This window comes from Lineus longissimus, chromosome 5 (genome assembly GCF_910592395.1).
Source record: "Lineus longissimus chromosome 5, tnLinLong1.2, whole genome shotgun sequence".
NCBI lineage: Eukaryota > Metazoa > Nemertea > Pilidiophora > Heteronemertea > Lineidae > Lineus > Lineus longissimus.
The window spans coordinates 11,015,640-11,037,838 of record NC_088312.1 but is presented as its reverse complement, the minus strand read 5'-3'; the positions used below and the strand labels follow the sequence as shown (position 1 = coordinate 11,037,838).

At 38.8% G+C, this 22,199-nt stretch overlaps 1 protein-coding gene across 4 annotated transcripts; it reads left to right on the top strand.

The window, feature by feature from the left end:
* The first annotated feature begins 101 nt into the window (after positions 1–101).
* LOC135487479 (CNK3/IPCEF1 fusion protein-like) lies at positions 102–22,139 on the top strand. Of its 4 annotated transcripts, none has more exons than XM_064771172.1 (19): positions 102–178; positions 698–861; positions 1,340–1,536; positions 1,820–1,949; positions 2,391–2,507; positions 3,070–3,129; positions 3,402–3,470; positions 3,945–4,192; positions 7,561–7,751; positions 8,231–8,436; positions 9,267–9,328; positions 9,905–10,032; positions 10,512–10,663; positions 11,486–11,562; positions 11,828–11,896; positions 12,688–12,800; positions 13,109–13,192; positions 16,203–16,522; positions 17,754–22,139. In XM_064771172.1, exons 1-19 carry the CDS (start codon positions 106–108, stop codon positions 17,892–17,894), a joined length of 2,601 nt encoding a protein of 866 aa, XP_064627242.1. In that variant the 5' UTR covers positions 102–105; the 3' UTR covers positions 17,895–22,139. The 4 variants fall into 4 exon arrangements, with proteins under 4 accessions (XP_064627242.1, XP_064627241.1, XP_064627243.1 ...); XM_064771171.1 differs by having other exon boundaries at positions 13,109–13,372; XM_064771173.1 differs by lacking the exon at positions 16,203–16,522 and having other exon boundaries at positions 13,109–13,372.
* Positions 22,140–22,199: the final 60 nt, after the last annotated feature.

Here is a 22,199-nt window from a genome sequence, read left to right as displayed (position 1 = left end):
CACATATGGTATTAATAGGCCCAATATACACTCCTAATTGATTTTAATATTTGCAAAAATGTCTGTTGCAACACAGAAAACAAAAAGGTCAAGGTCACTCAAGAAATGGCTGGAGTGATGTTTGGAAATCCCAATATTTTGGGATGGAGTTGTGAACAAGTTGCAGAATGGTTTCGAGGTATTTTATCCGATTTGACATAAGAAAACAATCTCAAGATTGTATTGAAGTAATTGGATTGGAGAGTTTAAGGGAAGAGGTGGCAGAATTTTGTGTTCAACCTTTGACATTTAGGCTACACCTCATTTTCTATTTCAGTATTTCTTGTTTACTTTTTTCTACACACAAAATGTATACTAGACCTATATATCAGATATCAGATATACTACATGTTCTAACTATACACAGACTACTTGTGTCATCAGTCATCTGTATCCTGTTGTTGGGGTACACAATGTTGTGAATCAATCATATATGGCTGCTGAGTGCTGTAATAAGCCTAACTGACCAGTCCAATGACAAACTAAATCGAATCGAATGTAGCCTGTGTACTGTTCCCACACAAATTATCATGACACGGACCATGGTTTAATTGACAGAAACAGAGAACATCTTGTTGTAACGCAATCAGTTGAGGCCTAAATGCTTCGTTTGTGTCTCCCCATGAATGCATGTGATAGGTGTTAAATTCCTTTCCAGGTCTTGATGATGTCATCCTGCCCTATGTACATTTCTTCTTGAATGGTAGCATAAATGGAAGGAAGCTTCTCTCTCTAATTCCGAATGACCTGGAAAGATTAGGGATCAGTAAAATTGGCCACCAAGAAATCATTCTTGAGGCGATCGATCTTTTGAGTGCATTGGTAAGCTCTGGCGTGGGTTATGATATGATTGATATGATACGATGAGGGGTTGTCGTGTTGCTCAGAGCAGTTAGATTGGTTGAACATTGTAAGTTGATTCAGTAAAAAAAGATTGGTATTCACCATGAAGACAACTGATAAAAGTACAAATAGAAATTCTTAAGTTTTTATATCAAATAATATTATCAGTGTAGTGCCCTAGTAAGCGCACAGCGCCTTTAGGTTGGGGGGGGGGAACCCCCAAACCCCCTGGTTGGGAACTTGCTATAGTTCCTTCCGCCAATTTTTTGTTTTGATAGACAGTTTTCTCCGTGTATCTCTTTAGCAGTAACTCAACTCCATCATCATAATGGGGTTAGATTGGGTGAACGTTACAAGTTGATTCAGTAAAAAAAGATTGGTATTCACCATGAAGACAACTGACAAAAGTGCGTTTTTATATCAAATATTATTCATTTGACTTCTGTTTCACTTTCAGCACTTTACTCTGGAATCAGATAATCTTCAGTCAATATCCCTTAAAGTTAGCTGTCGAAGCAAAAGTCTCTATAACGAGTTGAAGAATGTTCGATCAAATCCGCCCTATCCATACCACAAGAGACATTCTGTGAGGATACTCTCAGCTGTCACTTATGTGCTGCAGGCTTCAAAAGATATGCTGGCATGGATGCAGAAGTAAGAGTTTCTTTTTTGGAGGAATGGCTATGGAAAAATATGCATTTACTTTAAAGGCCTATGCTCTTTGTTAAAAAAAATTGAAATTTTTAATTGAATCTGAATGTTCCCAATAGTTGCAACTTGCACTGAATATGAATTTCAACAATGTTATTGAGCAGACAGATATACAGATTCTAAAAATACCATTTTTCAGTGAATTTGCATTCATGATAGATTTCCCCTAAGTGTCCAAGCTACTTCTTTCAAAACCTCTTACAATGCACTATTCTATTCTTTGCAGGTCTCCATTTGACTCTGGTAATGAGTATCCATTGGTGAGAGAGACTGTCATGAAACTCAGTACAGAAATTATCTCAGCAGCTCAGAATGACAGCCTGATCAAAGAAAGTGAGGAAAAGCTCATGGATGCAGTAAGTTTTTCTCTGTTTCTATAGTGCATGCGGCCATTTAGACACCATGTGAAAAAAATTTCACCACCAATTGTCAAACTTTCCAATGTAAAAGTGCTGATGGTAAACTAGTGGCTTTGTACAAGGTTCATTTTTTTCTTAAGCTCTATCCAAAAGAAATGTAGTAGTAGATCGATGTCCAGGTGTTCCACTTAACACGACCTCTGACATTGACCCCCTTGCTTTCTCCTGAATCATTGTCTCGAGTTTGAAATTCTATGACAGTCCAGGTACTTTTAAGAGTTTTATTCTTAAAAATTCTGAACGTTTATTCTTGCATGCAGAAGAGCAACAATCGGCGATACATTTTAGACCAGTCTCAATTTGTCAGGAATAGATTTTGATCTAGTCTCTTTCCATGCGCGCAACTGGTACCTGAAGATTCTTTAAAACATTTTTCAGAGCTTCAAACTGTCAGAGATATGTGAAAATCTAGTCCACAATGCTCGTGATCCATTGGTCATCCAGCCTGCCACTTTACAGATAGCTAATCTGAGGAAAAAGCCAACGGAGGAATTGGTAAGTATTAAAAGCTGATTGGAAAAGCTTTTTCTTGACTGAGGAAGTGATGAAATACAATGTACGAGATGGCGATTTCTAAATAAAATCGGACATCAAAGTAGCATCACATATCATCTGGATTATCTCAAAAATTACCTACATCTAGAACTTGGTTTACATACAGTTCAAAGGACTGGAAGTTTCTTGAAAGCCACACAGTTTCATCCAGAAATACAATCCTATGTTCTCCCGAGATCGAGCTCGGGCCCTATTGCCTGGTTGCCAGCAGCGTTAACCTCTAGGCTATAAAGCTCCTCATATATTATTACCTGAACATAAGTACTGTAGAACCTCTCTATTAAGGACACCCTCTGACTGACAAGTGCTGTCCTTGATAGAGAGGTGTCATGATAAGAGAGGTCAAATTGAATGAAAAGTTCCACTTTGGGACCAAAACTAGTGTCCTTATTAGAGAGGTTGTCCTTCTTATGGAGGTGTCCGTTAAGGGAGGTGTCTGTTAAGGGAGGTTCTACTGTATTATGACCTCTTCAGCTCTAATGACTTATTACATTAATTTCAGGGTATTCACATCCATTCGACCTTTAATGGCATCCACATGATCAGTGCAATAAATAATCAGGTATTTTGATATTTTTTAGCACAGATGGCCTTGCCAATTGTCATTTGCATTTGTTGATTTTAAGTTGCTCATGATTTATATGATAAATGCGTCCTCATGTCAATTTCAACTCCTGAGCTTCATTTTTTGTTCCACGGCCAAAGGCCTGGAATATGCCTCCAATAAATGAGTTGAAATTTCAGTTAAAATTAAAAAATATGGTCTATGAATTGACAGCGTGTTGAGTAAATTATTGTTGTCTACTCTGATGTAGCCATGTCTTTTTCTTCCAGTCCCCTGCCCACATTTCTGGTAAGATTGAAGAAGGTGATGAGGTCATCCAGGTGAATTATCAAACAGTGGTAAGTATCCGGATAATTTTTCATGATATGGATAGTGTGATGTACAGTAGAACCTCTCTATTAGGGACATCCTCGGGACTGACAAGTGCTGTCGTTAGAGAGGTGTCCTGATTAGAGAGGTCTAATTGAATGGAAACAACCACTTTGGGACCAAAACTAGTGTACTTAATAGAGAGGTTGTCCTTAATAGAGAGGTTGTCCTTAATAGAGAGGTTGTCCTTAGTAGTGAGGTGTCCGCTAGGGGAGGTTCTACTCTATTTAAATAGGGAAATAATAGACTGAGTACTGTAAACCCACAAATATTTGAGGCCACTTTATTTCCCAGTTTTGTGAAATTGTGAAACTTTTCCATCTTTTAATTTAGCGTTTTGACAATCCCGTAATAGTAATTTTAATGAGAGGGTAATTTTTCACTGCCACATATTTCTTGGGATTATCTTTGAATGTGCAATTTACAATATTTGCTTACTACAGGTTGGTTGGCAGCATAAGAAACTAGTCACGCTCATGAGGGAGAATCTGAAAGAGGTGATACTGACCTTGAAGCGGCGCCCCCATCATTCCAGCACCACCAATCGCCATAAAAAGAAGAAAAACAACCTGTCAGTCATGCAGACATTCCCTAAAGTACACAAACGAAGAAGTGGTTCTGAACAAAATGGCTGTGCGTCCGTTCCCGCATTTATAAGTGCGCTGGTACCCCCTGACCAAGAAGATGGAAGGTAGGAAAGTTTGTTTGTTTCGTGGAGTTTTCTTTGAAGGGTTGCACCATATGTGACTCGCTCTACCAAAACTAGGCGCTTGTCACATCTGAACTCGACAGGTTGATACGGACTGGTTGTTCATTTCCCTATTGTAGACCTTTTGTGAAATCTATTACAAACTGATTTGGTCACATTTCACAAAAGGTCTACAATAGGGAAATGAACAACAAGTCCGTATCAACCTGTTAAGTTCAGATGCGACAAGCGCCTAGTTTTGGTAGAGCGGGTCACATATGTGACCCGTTCTAGCAAAACCAGTCGCATGTCGCACAGAAGATGAGCCTAGGATGACACCTGGAGATAATAGAAGAAATTGATGTCGTCAGATTTCACAAAAGGCAGGCAATAGTGAAATGAACAAACGGTCCGTCTCAACCTGCCAAGCTCAGTGCGACATGAGACTGGTTTTGCTGGAACGGGTCACATATTTACTGGTGATTAGAATAAATAGAATTGCAGTTATTGACCATTCCGTTGTGCAGTTACTGTGCATGATTTTTTTTGAAAATTGGTAATTCAAGTATTTTATTATTCTGATAAGTTCATGCTTGGGTAATAACAGATTTAGAGCCGCATTTATATGCGCATGTAGAGTCTTATTTCATAGCTGTGACCCAATTTTACATTGAACAATTGAGTTATTGTTTTTCCATGACAATTACATGACAATTTCATGACAAATTTCACATAAACAATTGGAGTGACCTCTAACTGTAAACACTCAGGACAGTTAGCAAGTGACCGACTTCCCTGTCATGTCTGTAAAATTCTAGAGCAGAATATGTCAGATGATACAGATTATTCATATCAACTATTGGGCAATCAGTCTCATTGCATAGATATATCATTATATATTATTATTGATTGATTGATTGATGCCCATGGTATTTCTGGCCTCCATTTTTGCCAGTTTGTCTCGGTAAGTCACTGACATACTTCATATACTTCTCATTTTATATCATGACCAATCCTATCGCTACAATTTTTTACTGGACATTGTATTCTAGTTGTGTTGACATGATGCCAATATAGGCCTTCTGTTGTGTATTCAATCTTTCTCGTGTATTCATTCTCACTATGGAGTTAATAAGGGGGTAGGTTTTAGGTATTTTAGGCCCAGTTGCTCAATCGACATAAGCTGCAATGTAGGCATTAAGTCCACTAACACCACTATTATGGATGAATGTTACTGAAGGAGATATTGCTTAGTTGAGCTAATGCTTAGTTGAACTGATGCTTAGTTGAACTGATGCTCAGTTGAGTTGATGCTTAGTTGAACTAATGCTTAGTTTAGCTAATGCTTAGTTGAGCTAATGCTTAGTAGAGCTGTTGCTTAGTTGAGCTGATGCACAGTTGAGCTGATGCTCAGTTGAGCTAATGCTTAGTTGAGCAGATGCTTAGTTGAGATGATGCTTAGTTGAGATGATGCTTAGTTGAGCTGATGCTTAGTTGAGCTGATGCTTAGTTGAGCTAATGCTTAGTTGAGCTGATGCTTAGTTGAGCTAATGCTTGCATCTGTGTCGAACGCCGATTGAGCATCTTAATGCTTTCAGTTTGACAACGAAATCCTTTTGTTTGGTTGCGTGTCCCAGTTAAAAAGTTCTAACACGCAAAGTAAAAATCCTGTTTACTCTTTTTTTAGAACGATGAAAATCAAAGAAAGTCGTAGTGATTAGAATTGTAACATGTTTGTATGTAGGTACTATATCAAACTTTTTTTGGTGAAGTTTTCATAATTTCAACAATGGTAGCAGAGCTCTCCTTTGTTTAAAGTGGTGTGGGTATTCTCAATTTTGTGTTTTAAACTGGATGCAACATTTGGTCTGTTCAAGGAGTTTTTTTGAGTTCGTGAATTATCAGAAGCAAATTCTTCGTCAGCAACCATGTGGCCCTTTGGAACTAATGAAAGGAACATTCACACGTGCCTAGAACTTCCTGATTGTCTAATAACCTTCATTGTTTACAATATGGTATTCAGAATCAATATTTGGAGGAGCCTGGCCCACTTTTGTGGCCATCCATCCTGGTCTGAGCATGTCATTGTATGGCTAACAGATGACAGATATTACAGTGGCAGTTTTTTTCACTTTATCAAAAACTATACCTCAACCTCTACTAAGGTGAAGCATCGGAAATGTAAGCATTCATGAATGGTTTGAATGAGTGCAAAGCCAATCATACAAAATACATGTACAACTACTTAATCCAAAAGATTTCTTGCAGTTGACTGATAGTGACTCAAATCTTTGAGTACTCCTAAAAATGACAAAAAATGCTTCTATTCTAACCTAGTTCTGTTTGGGGCCTAGGTCGTATTACTAGCAAACAGTAACAATGCGCTAAGATTATGTTTGGTTGTGGGACTTCTTCCTGGTTTGTGGAATTGTCTGTCCATTTTTTTTGGTATGGTATATCTTGGTGTTGGAAGGCCATGTAGTAGACTATGACTATGAGGTTATAAAGTTGAATTCCTTGCAAGTGTGTAAAATTGTCCCCGTTTGGTGGAATAAACCAATAGATCATTGCAGGTTGACCTACAGAAGAACTTATCTGTAGAAAAAAGTGTCTCCCTTGTAAAATATATTCATTGATTAGTCAGCTGTAGGATCATCAATGTTTGCATGCCAGTTGGATAGAATTTCTCAAGTGGCAGTTCTGTAAAATTTTGTCTTATCCGTGAATTTTATAAATGCATTGATAATTTTGGGACCTGATCCAAGGATTCTCGATATAACTGGTATAATCGGATGTAATCTGGAATATTTGATGAATTTTCTGCATATTTTTGTGACCCTTCATGAATCACGCCAGTGTTCTTCCAGGTTCAGATGTCATGCATGCAGGTACACGGCAAAGGACAATTTAGGAAGGGTGTAATCTTTTATTTTTAACACTTGTGATGGCTGTCATAATTTTTTTCGATCACAATACTGATTAATGACTTGAGTGTGATGAGAGAGAAGTAGGCCAATGAGATTTGGTTCTTTCAGTTTTGGATCAACAGGGAAATAGAAACTGAAATATAGGTCGTAATATTGTCATCAATGTATATATGCTTTATAATATGGCCAATATTATTCATTATATAGTGCTAAAGCCTGGGATGCATGATGGTTGCATGTATGTAGCTCTTGACTCAGATTTTCAACATCCGTTTCCTAGATTCAATCATGACTTTGATTTCTGATTTATCCACTGCGCTACTCTAAATTGTTAACGTCTCTATCAGTCAAACATGTTGTGACTTTGTCCAACTGAACAGTCCCCGACCCCTCAGAAATTCTGAAATTGATCATCTACATGACCGTTTTCACTTTCATTTTCAGAGAAGTAGATACGGACAACGAGGTATTTCAGAGCGGTTCGGAGTCTACTCCTTCACTTCGCGAGGCTAAAGATACAAAGCAGAGACGTGCTACAGTCAGTGGTGTCTCGCCAACCCTAGAGAGGGCGTCCCTTAATGACTCAGATCAGACTAGTCCAGAATCTGAAAAAGACCATTTTGATGGACGAAAAGGTAAATTGGCTTGTACAGTAGAACCTCTGTAGTAAGGACACCCTCAGGACTGACAAGTGGTGTCCTTAATAGAGAGGTGTCCTGATTAGAGAGGTCAAATTCTATGGAAACAACCAATTTGGGACCAAACCTAGTGTCCTTAGTTGAGAGGTTGTCCTTAATAGAGAGGTGTCCGCTAAGGAAGGTTCCACTATACATGTTTGTGGGACCTGTGCTGGCAAGATGAGTCGCAATGCGCAGGTCTTCTTTCTGAGTAAATGGTTTCAGGAGATGGACAAAGCAGCATCAGAAAGCTGAAATCTATTTTCTTCAAATTTTTCAGGCCCAAATCAGTTTAAATGTGAATTGAGCGTATTACTTCTGGAATTCACTCCGGCTACAACTTAGTCCATTTTCATGCCACCCCAAGAAATGTTGTTTATTTTTGCGTCCTTTCCAACATCACTGAAATTTATGATAGTACAATTCTCTTCCATCAGATACAATAGTTGGTACATTGAGTATAACAAGCGAGACCCACGTACAGAAACCCTTCCCAATCAGCCATCACGTTGGTGCCGATGCCTCTGTCGATAGGCCGGGCAGACGACAGTTGAAGTTCAAAGAAACTCCACCAAAACTGTCGAAAAATCAAGAGCCGGTGCTACTGAGTATGTCAAGAACAGATTCCACAAGACGAGGGAAGGTAGGAATTGCTTCAATTCGTTTCACAAGTCCTTATCATATCATCCACAGCTTTTTATTGCATTTTAAGAAGCCCATTTTATATTTTTGGGTTTTTGTTTGACTTGCTTTTCAATGTCACAGACGCAAAGTCTAAATTTCTCTTAATGTGTGTATAGTATTTCAGTATCATTTGCTCTAAAATATTTTAATATTGTGTACTCTTGTTTAGGCCATTGCGCTTGTAACCTACAAGTACATGTAGGCTGAGCCAAACGTTACAATTGCAAAGCCATTTTTCAGCTCAGTGGCAAGCACAATGGCCCCTGGCTGTTCTATTTTTAATGTTTAATTTAAGTCTGACCACGGAAGGTCAGGCCTGCAAAAATATGAATTTTTCCTTTTTTTGTGTAAGAATGAATGGTTTATTGATTATCTATAGATGACAGTATTCATTGTTCTCTTGGGTTGAATTCAATGCGTGTGGTAATGTTCTTGTGTCTACAACAATTAAATTCATTATTTTACCACCATGAAAGGAATCTGTTTTTGTTATTGTCTTATTAAATTAAATTCTTGTTTATTTTAAAATATTTTTACTCAAATCAATTGAGTCAAATTGTGAGGCTATTTTGGGTATGAGTAAAAAGGTTCTGCCTTGCAGACCTGAATAGGGTAGGTCAAGGCATAAGCCAACAAACAGTCTGGATTCATCTGAATTTCAGAGAACTGCAGACCATTTTGGGATGCATCCTTGGGCCAGTGGTAGGTGCCAGCGTGCCAGTACCAGGTATTGAACCAACCCGATATTCACTGTCAGAAAATGTTTTTAATGTGTCTATTATATTTCAGGACGAATCTTCCTCTGATGAGAAAGGTGCTGATGATGTTAAAGACAGTCGCAGAGATACGACGTAAGATTAAGATGATGCAAAATAGAATATGTTGATACATTTTGAATTTGTTTAAAATTACAAAAGATCCACTGCATTGGTCAAATATAGCACCAGAATTCTAAAAATTGCTCAATGGCATGATGTGATTAGTGTTTTGAAACAATTTCAGGGGGATAACAGTGGTGTGGTCGGTGATTAAATTAAGTATGAAATCTGGTCACAAAGCACAATATCCATATGTTATTTTTGACTTTGGATTCAGTCCTGTCCCCTCAATGTGCAGTGGAACCTCCCTTTGCGGACACCTTCCTTTTAAGGACAACCTCTCTATTAAGGACACTAGTTTTGGTCCCAAATTGGTTGTTTCCATTCAATTTGACCTCTCTAATCAGGACACCTCTCTATTAAGGACATCACTTGTCAGTCCTGAGGGCGTCCTTAATAGAGAGGTTTTACTGTATGTCATCATGATACAACCCTATGATTTCCTGTTCTACCCTCATCCGTCATCGAAATTGGAAAATTGGTGAATTTGTGGTAGTTTCCGGTCCATGATTGACTCTTGAGAAATATATTATATCTTAATTTTTTCAGGTTCAATGAAGGAAGTTATACAATTATGATAGTGGGGGGCATACCACAGAAAGTGCCAACACCTGTGGACACAGTTGACGGTGTGCAGTTACGGCATGGAAAGAAGTATAAAGCCGCAAGGAAAGTGGGTAAGTTGATGTGGATTGAGATAAAATTTGTATTTATATTAACCACTTAATGCTGCATTATAGTTTTTCTTGCTTTCCCGCTCGGCCGGAATTAATTGCAGGAAAATGTAATTTTTCATCTTTGCAGCGGCCATCGATCAAGTGCTGCCAGCTGGTGTTCTTGTGAGGAACGAAGACTCCTCAGTTTCAGTTTACGCTGGGGATTCCCCACGATTGTTTGAATAGGGGTTTGAGTACAGGATTTTACATGGAACAATCCTGTGGCTGGCTGACGTATATATACGTCTTACGGCAGAGCGGTTCAGATAGAGTTCGCGTATATATACGTCTCATGGCATTAAGTGGTTAAAAGAAAGATAAAGTGAAAGTGGTCTGTGGTCCGTTTTAATGAAAGAGGCTTGTGCCAACCCCTTCATAATTGCACCTGTATAAATGCAGGTAATAAAATGTGAGAATAAGATGGATTTATTTCGATTTAGATCGACGAATCTCATGCAAGGATCTTGGCCAAGGTGACTGCGAGGGATGGTTAGATAAAAAGAAGCATGCAAGGGGAATCATGCAAAGTAAATGGGTGAAACGATGGTTTGTGCTCAAGGCAAAAATACTTTATTACTTCAGAGACAAAGCGGTGAGTCAGTTCTCTACTTTGTATAGTAAGTCAGTTCTTACTCTGTAAAGTATGGCATAAACAGGTTTGGTCTATACTCGAATTACCGATTATACCCATTTTCTCAAGTATGGCAGACCATCCCATACTTAATCAACTAGCTTACTGATAGTGGGAACGCCAGGATGAATGAGATCAAGGCTACCAAGACGTGTTGTCTTTGATGTTGAGACCATGTGACGACTTGGTGTGCAAACGGTGGATCCAGTACGACTCTCTGCTGAGTCTGGTGGATTTGGAAAGTGGTGCCTCTGGTGGGGCATGTATCCACGGGCAGGGACGGTTATTGACCCCTCGTTTCACAACAAGCTTATTGAGTTGAGATTGTATTTTCTTCTTCTTTTCATCAGCGTCCGCTCTGCACTTGGAGGTGATTTTCTCCAGGGTGTATTCCTCCTCCGAGGCGGGATGAGCTTTTATGCGTGACACTACGGTTATGCGCCAATTGGGTTTAATGGCCTAGTGTATCCGACTTCAGAGAGAGGTTGAGTCCACGCAAGCTACTCATGTTTCTCACTTGGTGGGGTCTTTAACCTGGCCTGGCATAGACACCAGATACAAGGAACCTCAGTTTCGATTCTCATTCAAAGGACTGTGAAGAGCCAGGAAAGCCACGCCTGTTCATCCAGAAATACAATGCTGGGTTCTCCCCAGGATCGAACCCGGGCCCTTTTGCGTGGTAGCCAGCAGTGTTAACCACTAGGCTATGATGAAGCTCCCTGTTGAGAATGAATGAATGTACTGACATCAATAAATGCTTAATTTTGCACCACTTTATTTCAGGACTTAAAAGCAGAGGGTTTGATATCGCTGCCTGGTTACAAAGTGTCTCAAGCCTCAGAAATAAAAAGAAAGAAATAGTAAGTTCTGGGGCATGGCTGTGTCGTTCAGATTGAAGTTTCTGACTGGTCATCCCGGGGTTGCGGATTCAAACCTTGTTACCTGGAGCAGATCCTTGATAGACCAGAACGATACAAGCTCTTGGGAACCTGTAAATTTAGAGTTTCTTTAAAGCAAAGCGCTTCAAGACAGACAGACACCCAACAGTTTATGTATTAAAGCCCAAAAATTAGAGAAACAGGTCAATGGTTTTGAATATCTAAATTGAGTTTTTCTGTCTTTCAGTGCGTTTAAACTTCACCACACAGGCACAACGTTTTATTTTGCCTCTGACCGTCTTGAGGACATGAGCAAGTAAGTTGAAATAATATAATATTTGGTGGATATACCTGATACTCTGCAATAAGTTATGTTTTGGAGTGATAGGGCTGATTTCTCAATGAATGTACAGTGGAACCTCCCTTAGCGGACACCTCTCTATTAAGGACAACCTCTCTATTATGGACAACCTCTCTATTAAGTACACTAGTTTTGGTCCCAAAGTGGTTGTTTCCATTCAGTTAGACCGCTCTAATCAGGACACCTCTCTAATGACAGCACTTGTCAATCCTGAGGATGTCCCTAATAGAGAGGTTTGACTGTACTTCAGTAATGTCAACTTTCAGCTACCTGGCAGTTCTTTAGAGAACACAGAAATTATTCAATAAGCTGGACTCTCTTCCTCTGTTAGAGAGCATCAACTGATGTTGATCACACCACCTATTCATTCTCCTGGGCCTATTTGCTCTTTCATTACCTACCACATTTTACATCAAGATGAAACATGATGAGAAAATAATTCATGGAAATGAAAAGTCTGCTGTATTTTAAAGGTCTACGCCGTTCGTTAAAAATTTTGAATTTGTAATTGAATTTAAAAATGTCCAATTGCAAAAATACATTTCAAATATGAATTTCAACATGGCCGTTGTGTAGACTGATATACAAATACTATGAATACCAAGTTTAAACAAATTTGTATTCATAATCACTGCACTACGGCATTGTGTATTAGTGGATTTCTATTTAACTGGACCACAAGTAATTACGAACTGCGTAGGCCTTTAAGACTGTCTCATTTTCTATTTATGTATGTCATTCTCCAGGTGGATGAACAAGATGGCCTTATGTTCTATCAGCTTTGACATGGGCAAGGGGATGACAGCTTCACCCTTTGCGAAGCCGGGATCCGTTCCACCAACTATCGAAGAACAAGAAAGTAAGGCAGAAATTGCATTTAACCTTTTAGGAACGAGGGGCTATTTTGAGAGAACTTGTGATAATGTGCATACATGTACATTGTAATTGATGAAATTCTGTTGTGGCATTTTGGTCCATCTTCAATGTCTACGCGTTTTCGCACCATTTTGCAGATGGCACTTGCAAATGATCATATGCAATTGTGTGTGAAATGGTCCAAGTATGACTGTAGTGCGAGAGTGTCACTGATTTATTGGGATGTTATATTGAAAAGAACAGCGTGCGAAAAGGTTCTTGGTAAAACAAATTCATTGTGTTTTCTTCCAGCTCCTTATCACAGTGAGAGTGATGAGGAAAGCGACACATCCAGCATCTCTAGCACTCCACCTCTCCCCGACGAGCAAGCCTCAAGTAAGTCTGCACATAGTCCACAGCATGGCGAGAAAACACAGCACAGTCCACAGCACGGTGAGAAATCACTTGCAGTCGAACCTGCACCCGAATGTCACTCTGCTGGAAGTTCTCCAACCGGCAGACGCCGCCAAGGAACAGTTATGGCACCAGGAGTTAAGATTACGATCACACAAGATGGTATTGATATTATTCAAGAGGTGGTAGAGATTGGAATATCCTATTTTAAGCTTCACTTGAATGATTTTAGTCACTATCTCAACTCTAAATTGCATAATTCCGGCATCAGTTTGAGCAAATTTGCATGTTGCTCATGAGTTTGGTATGCTACTGAATTGCTTTCTCTTAATCTTTGCTCAGAAGTAAGATGCAGTATGATGATTGCAGTAGTGAGTTTTGAGTTGTTTTTGGAATAGATTCAGTTGGGACGGTTTTTTCAAAATTTTGCCTAATCACCGGGAAATCTATCTTTTGATAGGATATTTCAACTCTAAAACCCTGATCTAAATGTTGTGCTGTCTTATTTCTTAAAGGGGGACTATAGGCAGGAGGAGAGGGGCTAATTTGGCCATCTTTAGGTGACTGATATACACAGTAAGGGAACTAGGTCCTGTCAGATTCAGCATTAGATATATTCCTTGTACAATTGTAAAGGCATGAATCATTTCGACTTACTGTGAGAGACCCCTATTGGTGCTTTTTGTAACTTTATCTTGCCTGCCCAGCTGCTGCCTATATTGTCCCTTTAAAGATGTCAAAGATTATTCAAGATTTCATTCACGAAATTTATGCTCATTTTCATTGCATTCTAGCATAGATTCGTTGCATTAGCCCTGATGACGTTTTCATTTACAGACATAGATCAGAATCACCCTCTGACATCAAAGTGTGTTTTCACTCCTGATATCTGAGACAGAAAAGTATTTCATTCTGCTTATTGTCGGCATGAATCTATGATGACTGCTTGACAAAAATTTCTCATTTGATACAAGAAGAAATGAATGTTTCTAACAGCATTGTTAGTTTTCAAAGACTCCAGGAAACCATGGATCTGGGTAAAAACGATGTTATTTGTGCTGCAGTATTCGAAGGACTTCGTTCATTTTTCTGTCTGTTATGTTCCATTTCCTCCGTCATTGGTCTCAGTGTCCTCTCCTTGGATTCATGATATGCTAGTTGCAAATTCTGTGGTAATTGATGGTGTCCAATGAGAATCCTTGGTTTGTGGCATTCAAAACATTTGGCCTGAAGTGATTGTTTGTTTGCCGTCACTCAAATCACTATACAGCGTTTCTTGGTCTCAATATCATTGACAGTACGTCCTGGCAGCAGAGATGATACTACAGGGTGGCCCAGAATTATTTCCCCTTACACAATGGAATTCTATTGTGCAAGGGAAAATAATTCTGGGCCACCCTGTAGCTTCGTCTCTCCCTACAAGTCAAGTTGTTCAAATGTAATTGGTTTAGTTTGGCAAAAAGTAGGTAATGGTTTTGACCAATGTCAGAATACCTCGAAAAGATCTTCATATATCAGTAAAATTCACAAAAAACGAAAAAAGCAAGTTTAGCTTTCAGTTAATAGTTTATAGTGAGTTTGGTTACGGAAAATAGCAATTTTCAGCATTGACCAAATAATGATCTGTTCTTATGTCTCTCGGTTTAAGTACAGTGGAACCTCCCTTAGTGGACACCTCTCTATTAAGGACAACCTCTCTATTAAGGACACTAGTTTTGGTCCCAGATTGGTTCCTTCCATTCAATTTGACCTCTCTAATCAGGACACCTCTAATAAGGACAGCGCTTGTCAGTACCAAGGGTGTCCTTAATAGAGAGGTTCTACTGTACATCTATTTCTTGATTATTGTATCTGTCTTCTCAGTGTACCAGTATATCTGTTTTGATGGTTGTGAAATACTCAACAGAATCCGTTAGCAGCCCTGAGGCCTGTGATACTTTTTGGCGACCAGCTGATATTCTCCCCAATCATCCAAGGTTTTGGTAGTTATTTTATCCATGTTCAGTAAAGGTTGTCCCGATATAAATGCAAATTGTGAAACCAACCCCTAATTTTGTCTTCCAAACATTCAATCTTTAGAATTCTTCCCAAAGGTTAGTTTAAAAGCCCGTTGACATTTTTAGCTGATGGGTGTCACTATTAGCCACTCAGTTTTGACTTTGATAAGTTTCGGTCGGAAAGACATGTTTATTTCTAACTTAGTCTGTAATATCTACTATAACCTTCATGTCAGAGTTTGCTACTAATTCCTAATAACATAATAACGATTGTACAGCATGGTCCAAAAAAACCAACAACAGCCAACAGTGATGTCTGTTGAATATTGTTTAGACCCACATTTTCAGTGGCGCATAAGCTATGACATCAGTCGCACGTAACTTTATTTGTTGTTTTTTTTCTGTTTGTTTTCAATTCCTCCTTAGAAAACACTTATTGTGATCCATTGTCTTTGGACCAGGCTGCATCTTTTCCAATACCACTATTTTTGTTAACAATTGACTATGAAGTGCATGTTTGAAGCGTACCACATGTTCATGTATGATGTTCCTTGGTCGTCTGCTCCATAACATATTGTTGTGACTTGAAAGTGTCTTTAAATACCTTGACTAAGAATTAGACAAATTTTAGACATACATAAGGATTTATGTATGACTGGGTAAAAAAGTTACAGGCTGAAAGTTTTATGACAAAAAACACATCTCTATTTCACTGAATTTGTCGCAAAATTGGAATTTTGACTGCATCTTGGTTTACTCACAAGATTTTTTTGCTAGTTTTGTGTATTTTATTTCTTATCACATCAATTATCGAATATTTTTCTGTTTTACTGGATTTGCCTGAAATTTTGCAAAAAATGTGTTACTATCGCCTAATTTCTATGTGTGCAAATTTAGCCGAAGTTTGTTGCATGTCCCTGTTTGATTCGTCCTCTTGTGATGTGTTGCTTGCCGTGTTGTAATTACTGTCTCCTTTGTGTCTGGTTTACCACCAGAACGCAATCCTATTTCAGGAAAAGAGAAGGTTGAACTACATCCTCCTGACTTGGAGCCCACAGAAGTTGAACTGCGCACATGGAAAAATAAAGAAAAAACAGACCCAATTGTTGGAACACCAAATGCCAGAAATCAGTCATTGGAATCTGGGTTCAAGACTCCTGACGCCCTCTGCCATATGCTTGATAAACAAGATCTGACTATTGATGGGAAAGATCGGAAATCGTTACGGAGAACTATTATTGCCCGAAGCACTGTTCTATATCCAGTGGAGTTTGATCGGGTAAAAAAGTTGCAAAGTTTAGAACGAACTTTGAAAGTAAGTGTAGTGATACAGTTCGTACCTTCTGACTGTGAATTGATGCCTGGAGACGAGGTTCATAAGTTTCAGCTGTTGTTCTCGGCAAAACAAATTCAAACTTGACGAAAATTGAGGGAATGCAAAAAATAATTGTTGCCATCGGCTCAATTTCATGAATCAAGCATTGAAAAATACATGTACGGTAGAACCTCCCTTAGCGGACACCTCTCTATTAAGCACACCTTCTCTATCAAGGACACTAGTTTTGTTCCAAAATTGGGTGTTTCAATTCAATTTGACCTCTCTAATCAGGACACCTCTCTATGAAGGACAGCACTTGTCAGTCTCGAGGGTGTCCTTAATAGAGAGGTTCTACTGTAGTTGTATGTATATTAGTTCAGCTACTCAGATATTTCTGGATGAACTGTCCTTTGGCATGGAGGCATTGTTGTGCATATTGTATCACATTCAGGCACAATTCACAAAAATCACTCGTGGAAGTGGTGTTTTTTGATATTGTCATGTTGAAGTGGTGAAGTTAAATGTAGAAGGTGGCAGTTTCAAATAAACCTGTGAGACTATCATCATGACAGGCCGGCCATTTTCACCCGTGAAGTTGGGCGATGGATTTCTCTTTCTGTAGTCGCCACCTCAAGGAACAATATTGGACAACAGCACCGGCGAACCTTACCCTAGTGGGTAGGATACCTGACAGAATGTCTATTCCTGTGATTTCCTTCTAATACTGTGTGTCTTAGTTGCCTGTCCAGCCTGTGGTGTTAATGTTGCTTTAACTCCTGTTTTCTAACCCTGCATGCATCCTTTAATGATGTTTTGTGTCTTTATTCTATCTGTGTTGTATCTTATTTATTTAATCAATTTTTTTGGTTGAGAAGTATACTTCAAATAACTTAACCAAACTTTTTTCCTGTTGTGGGTCAATTGTATCTGTTGATGTATTGGTCGTCAGAATCTCATAAGTCATGATCAAATAGTTTTTCTATTTGGACAGCCATGTTTTTCTGTTGTATTTTTTTAGTGCTCTTTTGAGGTTATTGGTTTTCTTTGGTTCAAAATTGATAAATGCCATCAATTTTGACCAAAGACTGCATTAGACATTCCCAAGGTTGTCTTTATTCGATAAGTACAACCACATATTGGTTTTGTTGTCAACAGCTTTTTTGGCACGTCCTCTACTGTGATCTGTATGCTTGACTTGCTAACGTAGAGAATCTGTTTTCCTCTTCAGGACAAGGAGTCAGATTTGAAAGCGATTGAGAGCCTCCTGCTGACAGCCGAGCCCGTCACGTCAGATGAGTTAAAGCACTTCAAACTGAAGCACCCGCATTTGTTTGGCGCCAAGCATAAATTCTTGGAAACAGACTTATAGAGCTTTCAAACATTAGAGTGATCGGGCGTTGGAACAATGCTAATAAGCTGTGCAAGAACCTGATTACTCTAAAGGAGAAGACATTTGAGTACTTAAGTTGCACTTTATTAATATGCAGCTAACTGACAAATCAGACCTAATTATAAATTGGTTTAACTGCGGCTGTTTTTTGCCTTTTTGCCTCCAACGCATAAGTTTCTATCGGTAGTTCAAAATTTCTGGCAACAGCATGTAGAGGTCGTGCAGATGACAGCCTCAATGGAAAAGATTCCGTTAACCTGATGAATCCCAAAACTTGAAAATCTCGGGATCCCAGGGTGGTCACGTGGTTGCGAAGTTGGGTCTGACTTTCACGATGTATAGCGCCCGCGTACAACCGCCAAAGTCCGGTACCGAGGCACCATCTACCCAAGCATGCTCTAACTGACCCTACTGTACATCAAACATGCTAAAACAAGCAATAAACTAGCGTCCCAGCTCAAGGGAATATCACTGAGACCGACCAGTTGGTCGTTGGGAAAAAAACGTTATTTCAACGGTCACCGGGATTCAAGAGGTTAAATTTATACTATCCAAAATGGATGCCTAAAAAATGTCGCTGCACAGTCCCACAAGTTGAACAATGCATAAATAGATTATCCCACCTGACGACGATATATTCTGTGTTTATGAGTATGACTGATTCATGGAACCATTTTCGAAAATTCACAGAAATACTGTATTTCGAAGAGACGCCCTGCTGGCAGTGGCATTCTCTTTAAACTGGGCTTCATAGTTTTAATCATTCCACTGATCATTGTGTCCCAGAATAATGCCTTCCTTTTACCTAAAGGGACAATATAGGCAGCAGCTAGGCAGGCAAGATAAAGTAACACAAAGTCGCCAATAGGGGTCTCTCACATCTCACAGTACGGCGAAATGATTCACGCTGTACGAGGGATATATTTAGTTCTAAGTCTGACATGACCAAGGGCCCTTATTGTTTATACTAGTCACCTGAAGATGACCAAATTAGCCCCTCTGCTCCTGCCTATAGTCCCCCTTTAAAATGTACAGGTATGTGGTACTTTTGTTTAAACCATACTGTTTCAAATCTGACAAATTTAACGAAAGATTTTTTGCCTCTGTGTTCATTCTCATTGACCTAGCCTCTTTTTTGATTAGGCCCTTTGGCCTACTGCTTCAACCAAAGCAAGTACCGACATGGTTTTGCCTTATACTTGAATATTATGGTGTCAAATATCCAGTAGGTTTCTGCGAATAGATTATCATACAAACTGTTAGCAAATTTGTGATTTATGTTGAAATTGTTCAAAATGTTCTTATTAATTATGCTAATTTTGTTGCGAGAAGTTGTGAGTATGCTGTTCGAGGTGTCAATGTGACTAAAATGTTAACACGGTCCAGAACTTCTGCTCAGACTTTTGACGATGCACAACTGGTTTGTGAATGTCTACATCGTAACTGTGAAAGGGTCACCAAAAGACGCAGCAGTTCTGGGCTAAAAATGCCAGGTAATGAATTAAATTTTAATATTTGATGGTATGTTGTTCAATTTGATATAAGAATATGTCTAAAAATGTTTTGTAAAATGAAGACTTAAATAAAAACTATTGACATACATTGTACATTCATAACTCAAGGGCCATTTGCAATAAAGCAGTCACCTCACACATTTGTGTGACTGACCTAAGGGTTTGGTTCCAAATTATGATCCAATATTCGTCTTTTTGAGAAAAAAGTGAGAGGAATTAAAAGAGCAATAAAAATGTGAAGTTGTTTGAAGTATTGTTCTGTGGGTTTTGGAATCAAACTCTTGAATGTACCCCTGTTATACTGTCTTAGAATCTAAGTATTATTTATGTGTCATTGATTTCTTAGGTGCCATAGCCAATTTATAGAGCTTCATTCAAATTTCTAATGAATTGAAATGAAATATATTTCCGTTGGGAATACCTTTGATCTTTTCTTTCCTGTATAGAAAGTTCTTGAGCTTTAGCCATCTATCTTACACAGGTATGCATGTATGCCTTATTACTGACTATTGGCACCACCTGGTGTTCGATAGACGCACTAGATATCGTGAAACAATGGATAAAAATGTGCGAACAAAAACGGTGTAATCCTTAAAAAAATTAGGGTCAACGCATCGCGCACAGAGATCTGCCTCGCTTTGGCTCATCCTGGATACAAGAACCGTTGCACAATTACTCCTCCCCACACTACAGGGTGGCCCAGAATTATTTTCCCTCGCAAAATTGAATTCTTTTGTGTATCCATTGTGTGAGGGGAAATAATTCTGGGCTACCCTGTAGTGTGAATCTTGGATCATGTTTAGAGACTCTGATCTGATGGTATGGCCAGAACAGAAAGCCCGTTACAGTGGAACCTACCTTAGCGGACACCTCTCTCTTTAAAGGACACTAGTTTTGGTCCCGAATTGGTACATTCCATTCAATTTGACCTCTCTAATCAGGACACTTCTCTATTGAGGACAGCACTTGTCAGTTCCAAGGGTGTCCTTATTAGTGAGGTTCTGTTGTATATATACCTGTTGTGAGTGTCAGCTTTTGAGTAAAACGGGCTATAAAGTTTGAAGTCAAAACTAAATTATAATCACTGCACGAATGTTATTCTCTCTCAAATGCATGTCCTCTTTTACCAGTCGTCGTCGTTTCCTATCATTTCACATGAAATTATAATATTTCAAACCTTGAAAATCAATTCTGCGACCACCTGAACAAATTGTAAACTGCCAAGTTTACATAATATTGAAATTTGCCCTATAGCTGTTGTGCGAGTGCAGTAGAGTCTGGTGAGGAATCTTGTGACTTACAAGTAATATCCATGCAGTGTGGTGAGCATGAATCAGAGTTCATGTATATTGGTTGAGGAAAAATTCCAGCGCTAGCTTGGTGTTACATTAAAAAAATGTAAAGGTTGCAGTTTATGGCCCGATATCCACAACATGGTCAGATGACTTTATATGCCGTTAGGTTATGGACTCACAACAGTCTGCTCTTCCCACCAACCAAGCTTACGTTGGACTTGACCTCAGCCATTGATGTTATTCATTGGTGCTTCAACTTTTGTATGATATTTGTATTATGATTGTTCTATAGAACTGTACATGTATGTTTGTAATTATTTAAAACATTTACCTGGTGACGAATCTTGTAAAAGAATTCATATAAGCATTTGGTTGATTCTATTGAAAGTACAGATTCAGGGCCTACATGCCAGATGTGAAGTCATGCAGGTGGCCCAGGAATCTGTTTATTCATTGGAACCACGGTTCAGGCTTCAGTACAGTTGAGAATTCGGTCCTTTGTAGATGGTATGAAAATCATCTTGTGAAAAGCCCACCGATGTATTCATGCCGGTTTTGGCATCTCTCTGAATTTCTGTAAACCCCTATTTTGCGCTCCTCAAGTTTAGGATTGTAACCCACTTGCACATAAATGGCTAAAATGGTTGCAAAAATAAAGGGATTTACAGTATCCTAGCGAAACAACAACGACAATAATCAAACAATATTTCTCTGTGAAATAATTTATAATATGGAAGATCTCAAGTGTGATGTATATATATACATACATGTATTTAAATCTGATCCCTCCTACAGGGAAAACAAAAATTTCATTATAAAATTCTTGCTTTTTCTGGCATGTGTGATGGCGTTACTGATACCAGTGGTGGATCCTAGTGATCTGATCCAGGTGATCTGATCCAGTGATCTGATCCAGTGATATGATCCAGTGATCTTATCCCTGTCATTGATCTGGTGATCTGATCCAGTGATCTGATCCCTGTCATCTGATCTGGTGATCTGATCCAGTGATCTGATCCCTGTCATCTGATCTGGTGATCTGATCCAGTGATCTGATCCCCGCTATCTGATCCCAGCTATCTGATCCCAGTGACCTGATAAAAGGCTATATATAATGCCAAAGGGACTAAAGTGCTGACAATAATTTCTGGGAGTAATCCAGCCTATTTCTTAATACGAAAGAATCATTAGTACTTCACGCTGGGTGTATAAATTATAATGACTACTTGGACTGATATTGGTCAGTAATACTGCACGAGTCCCTTTCAAGAATAATGTCTAAAACCTTAAAATCATGTAAAAGTTGTCCAAGTATGTACTCTTCCCAGAAAAGATATTTTGTTGTACATTTGTATGCTCTATCTTGTTTAAATAAAGCATTTCTACATGTAGGTGGTAAAAACTCTTGACTTCATTTGTTATCATAACTGATGTGAAATAGTTTATTGGTACATGTCCATTCTGTTTTACAGACA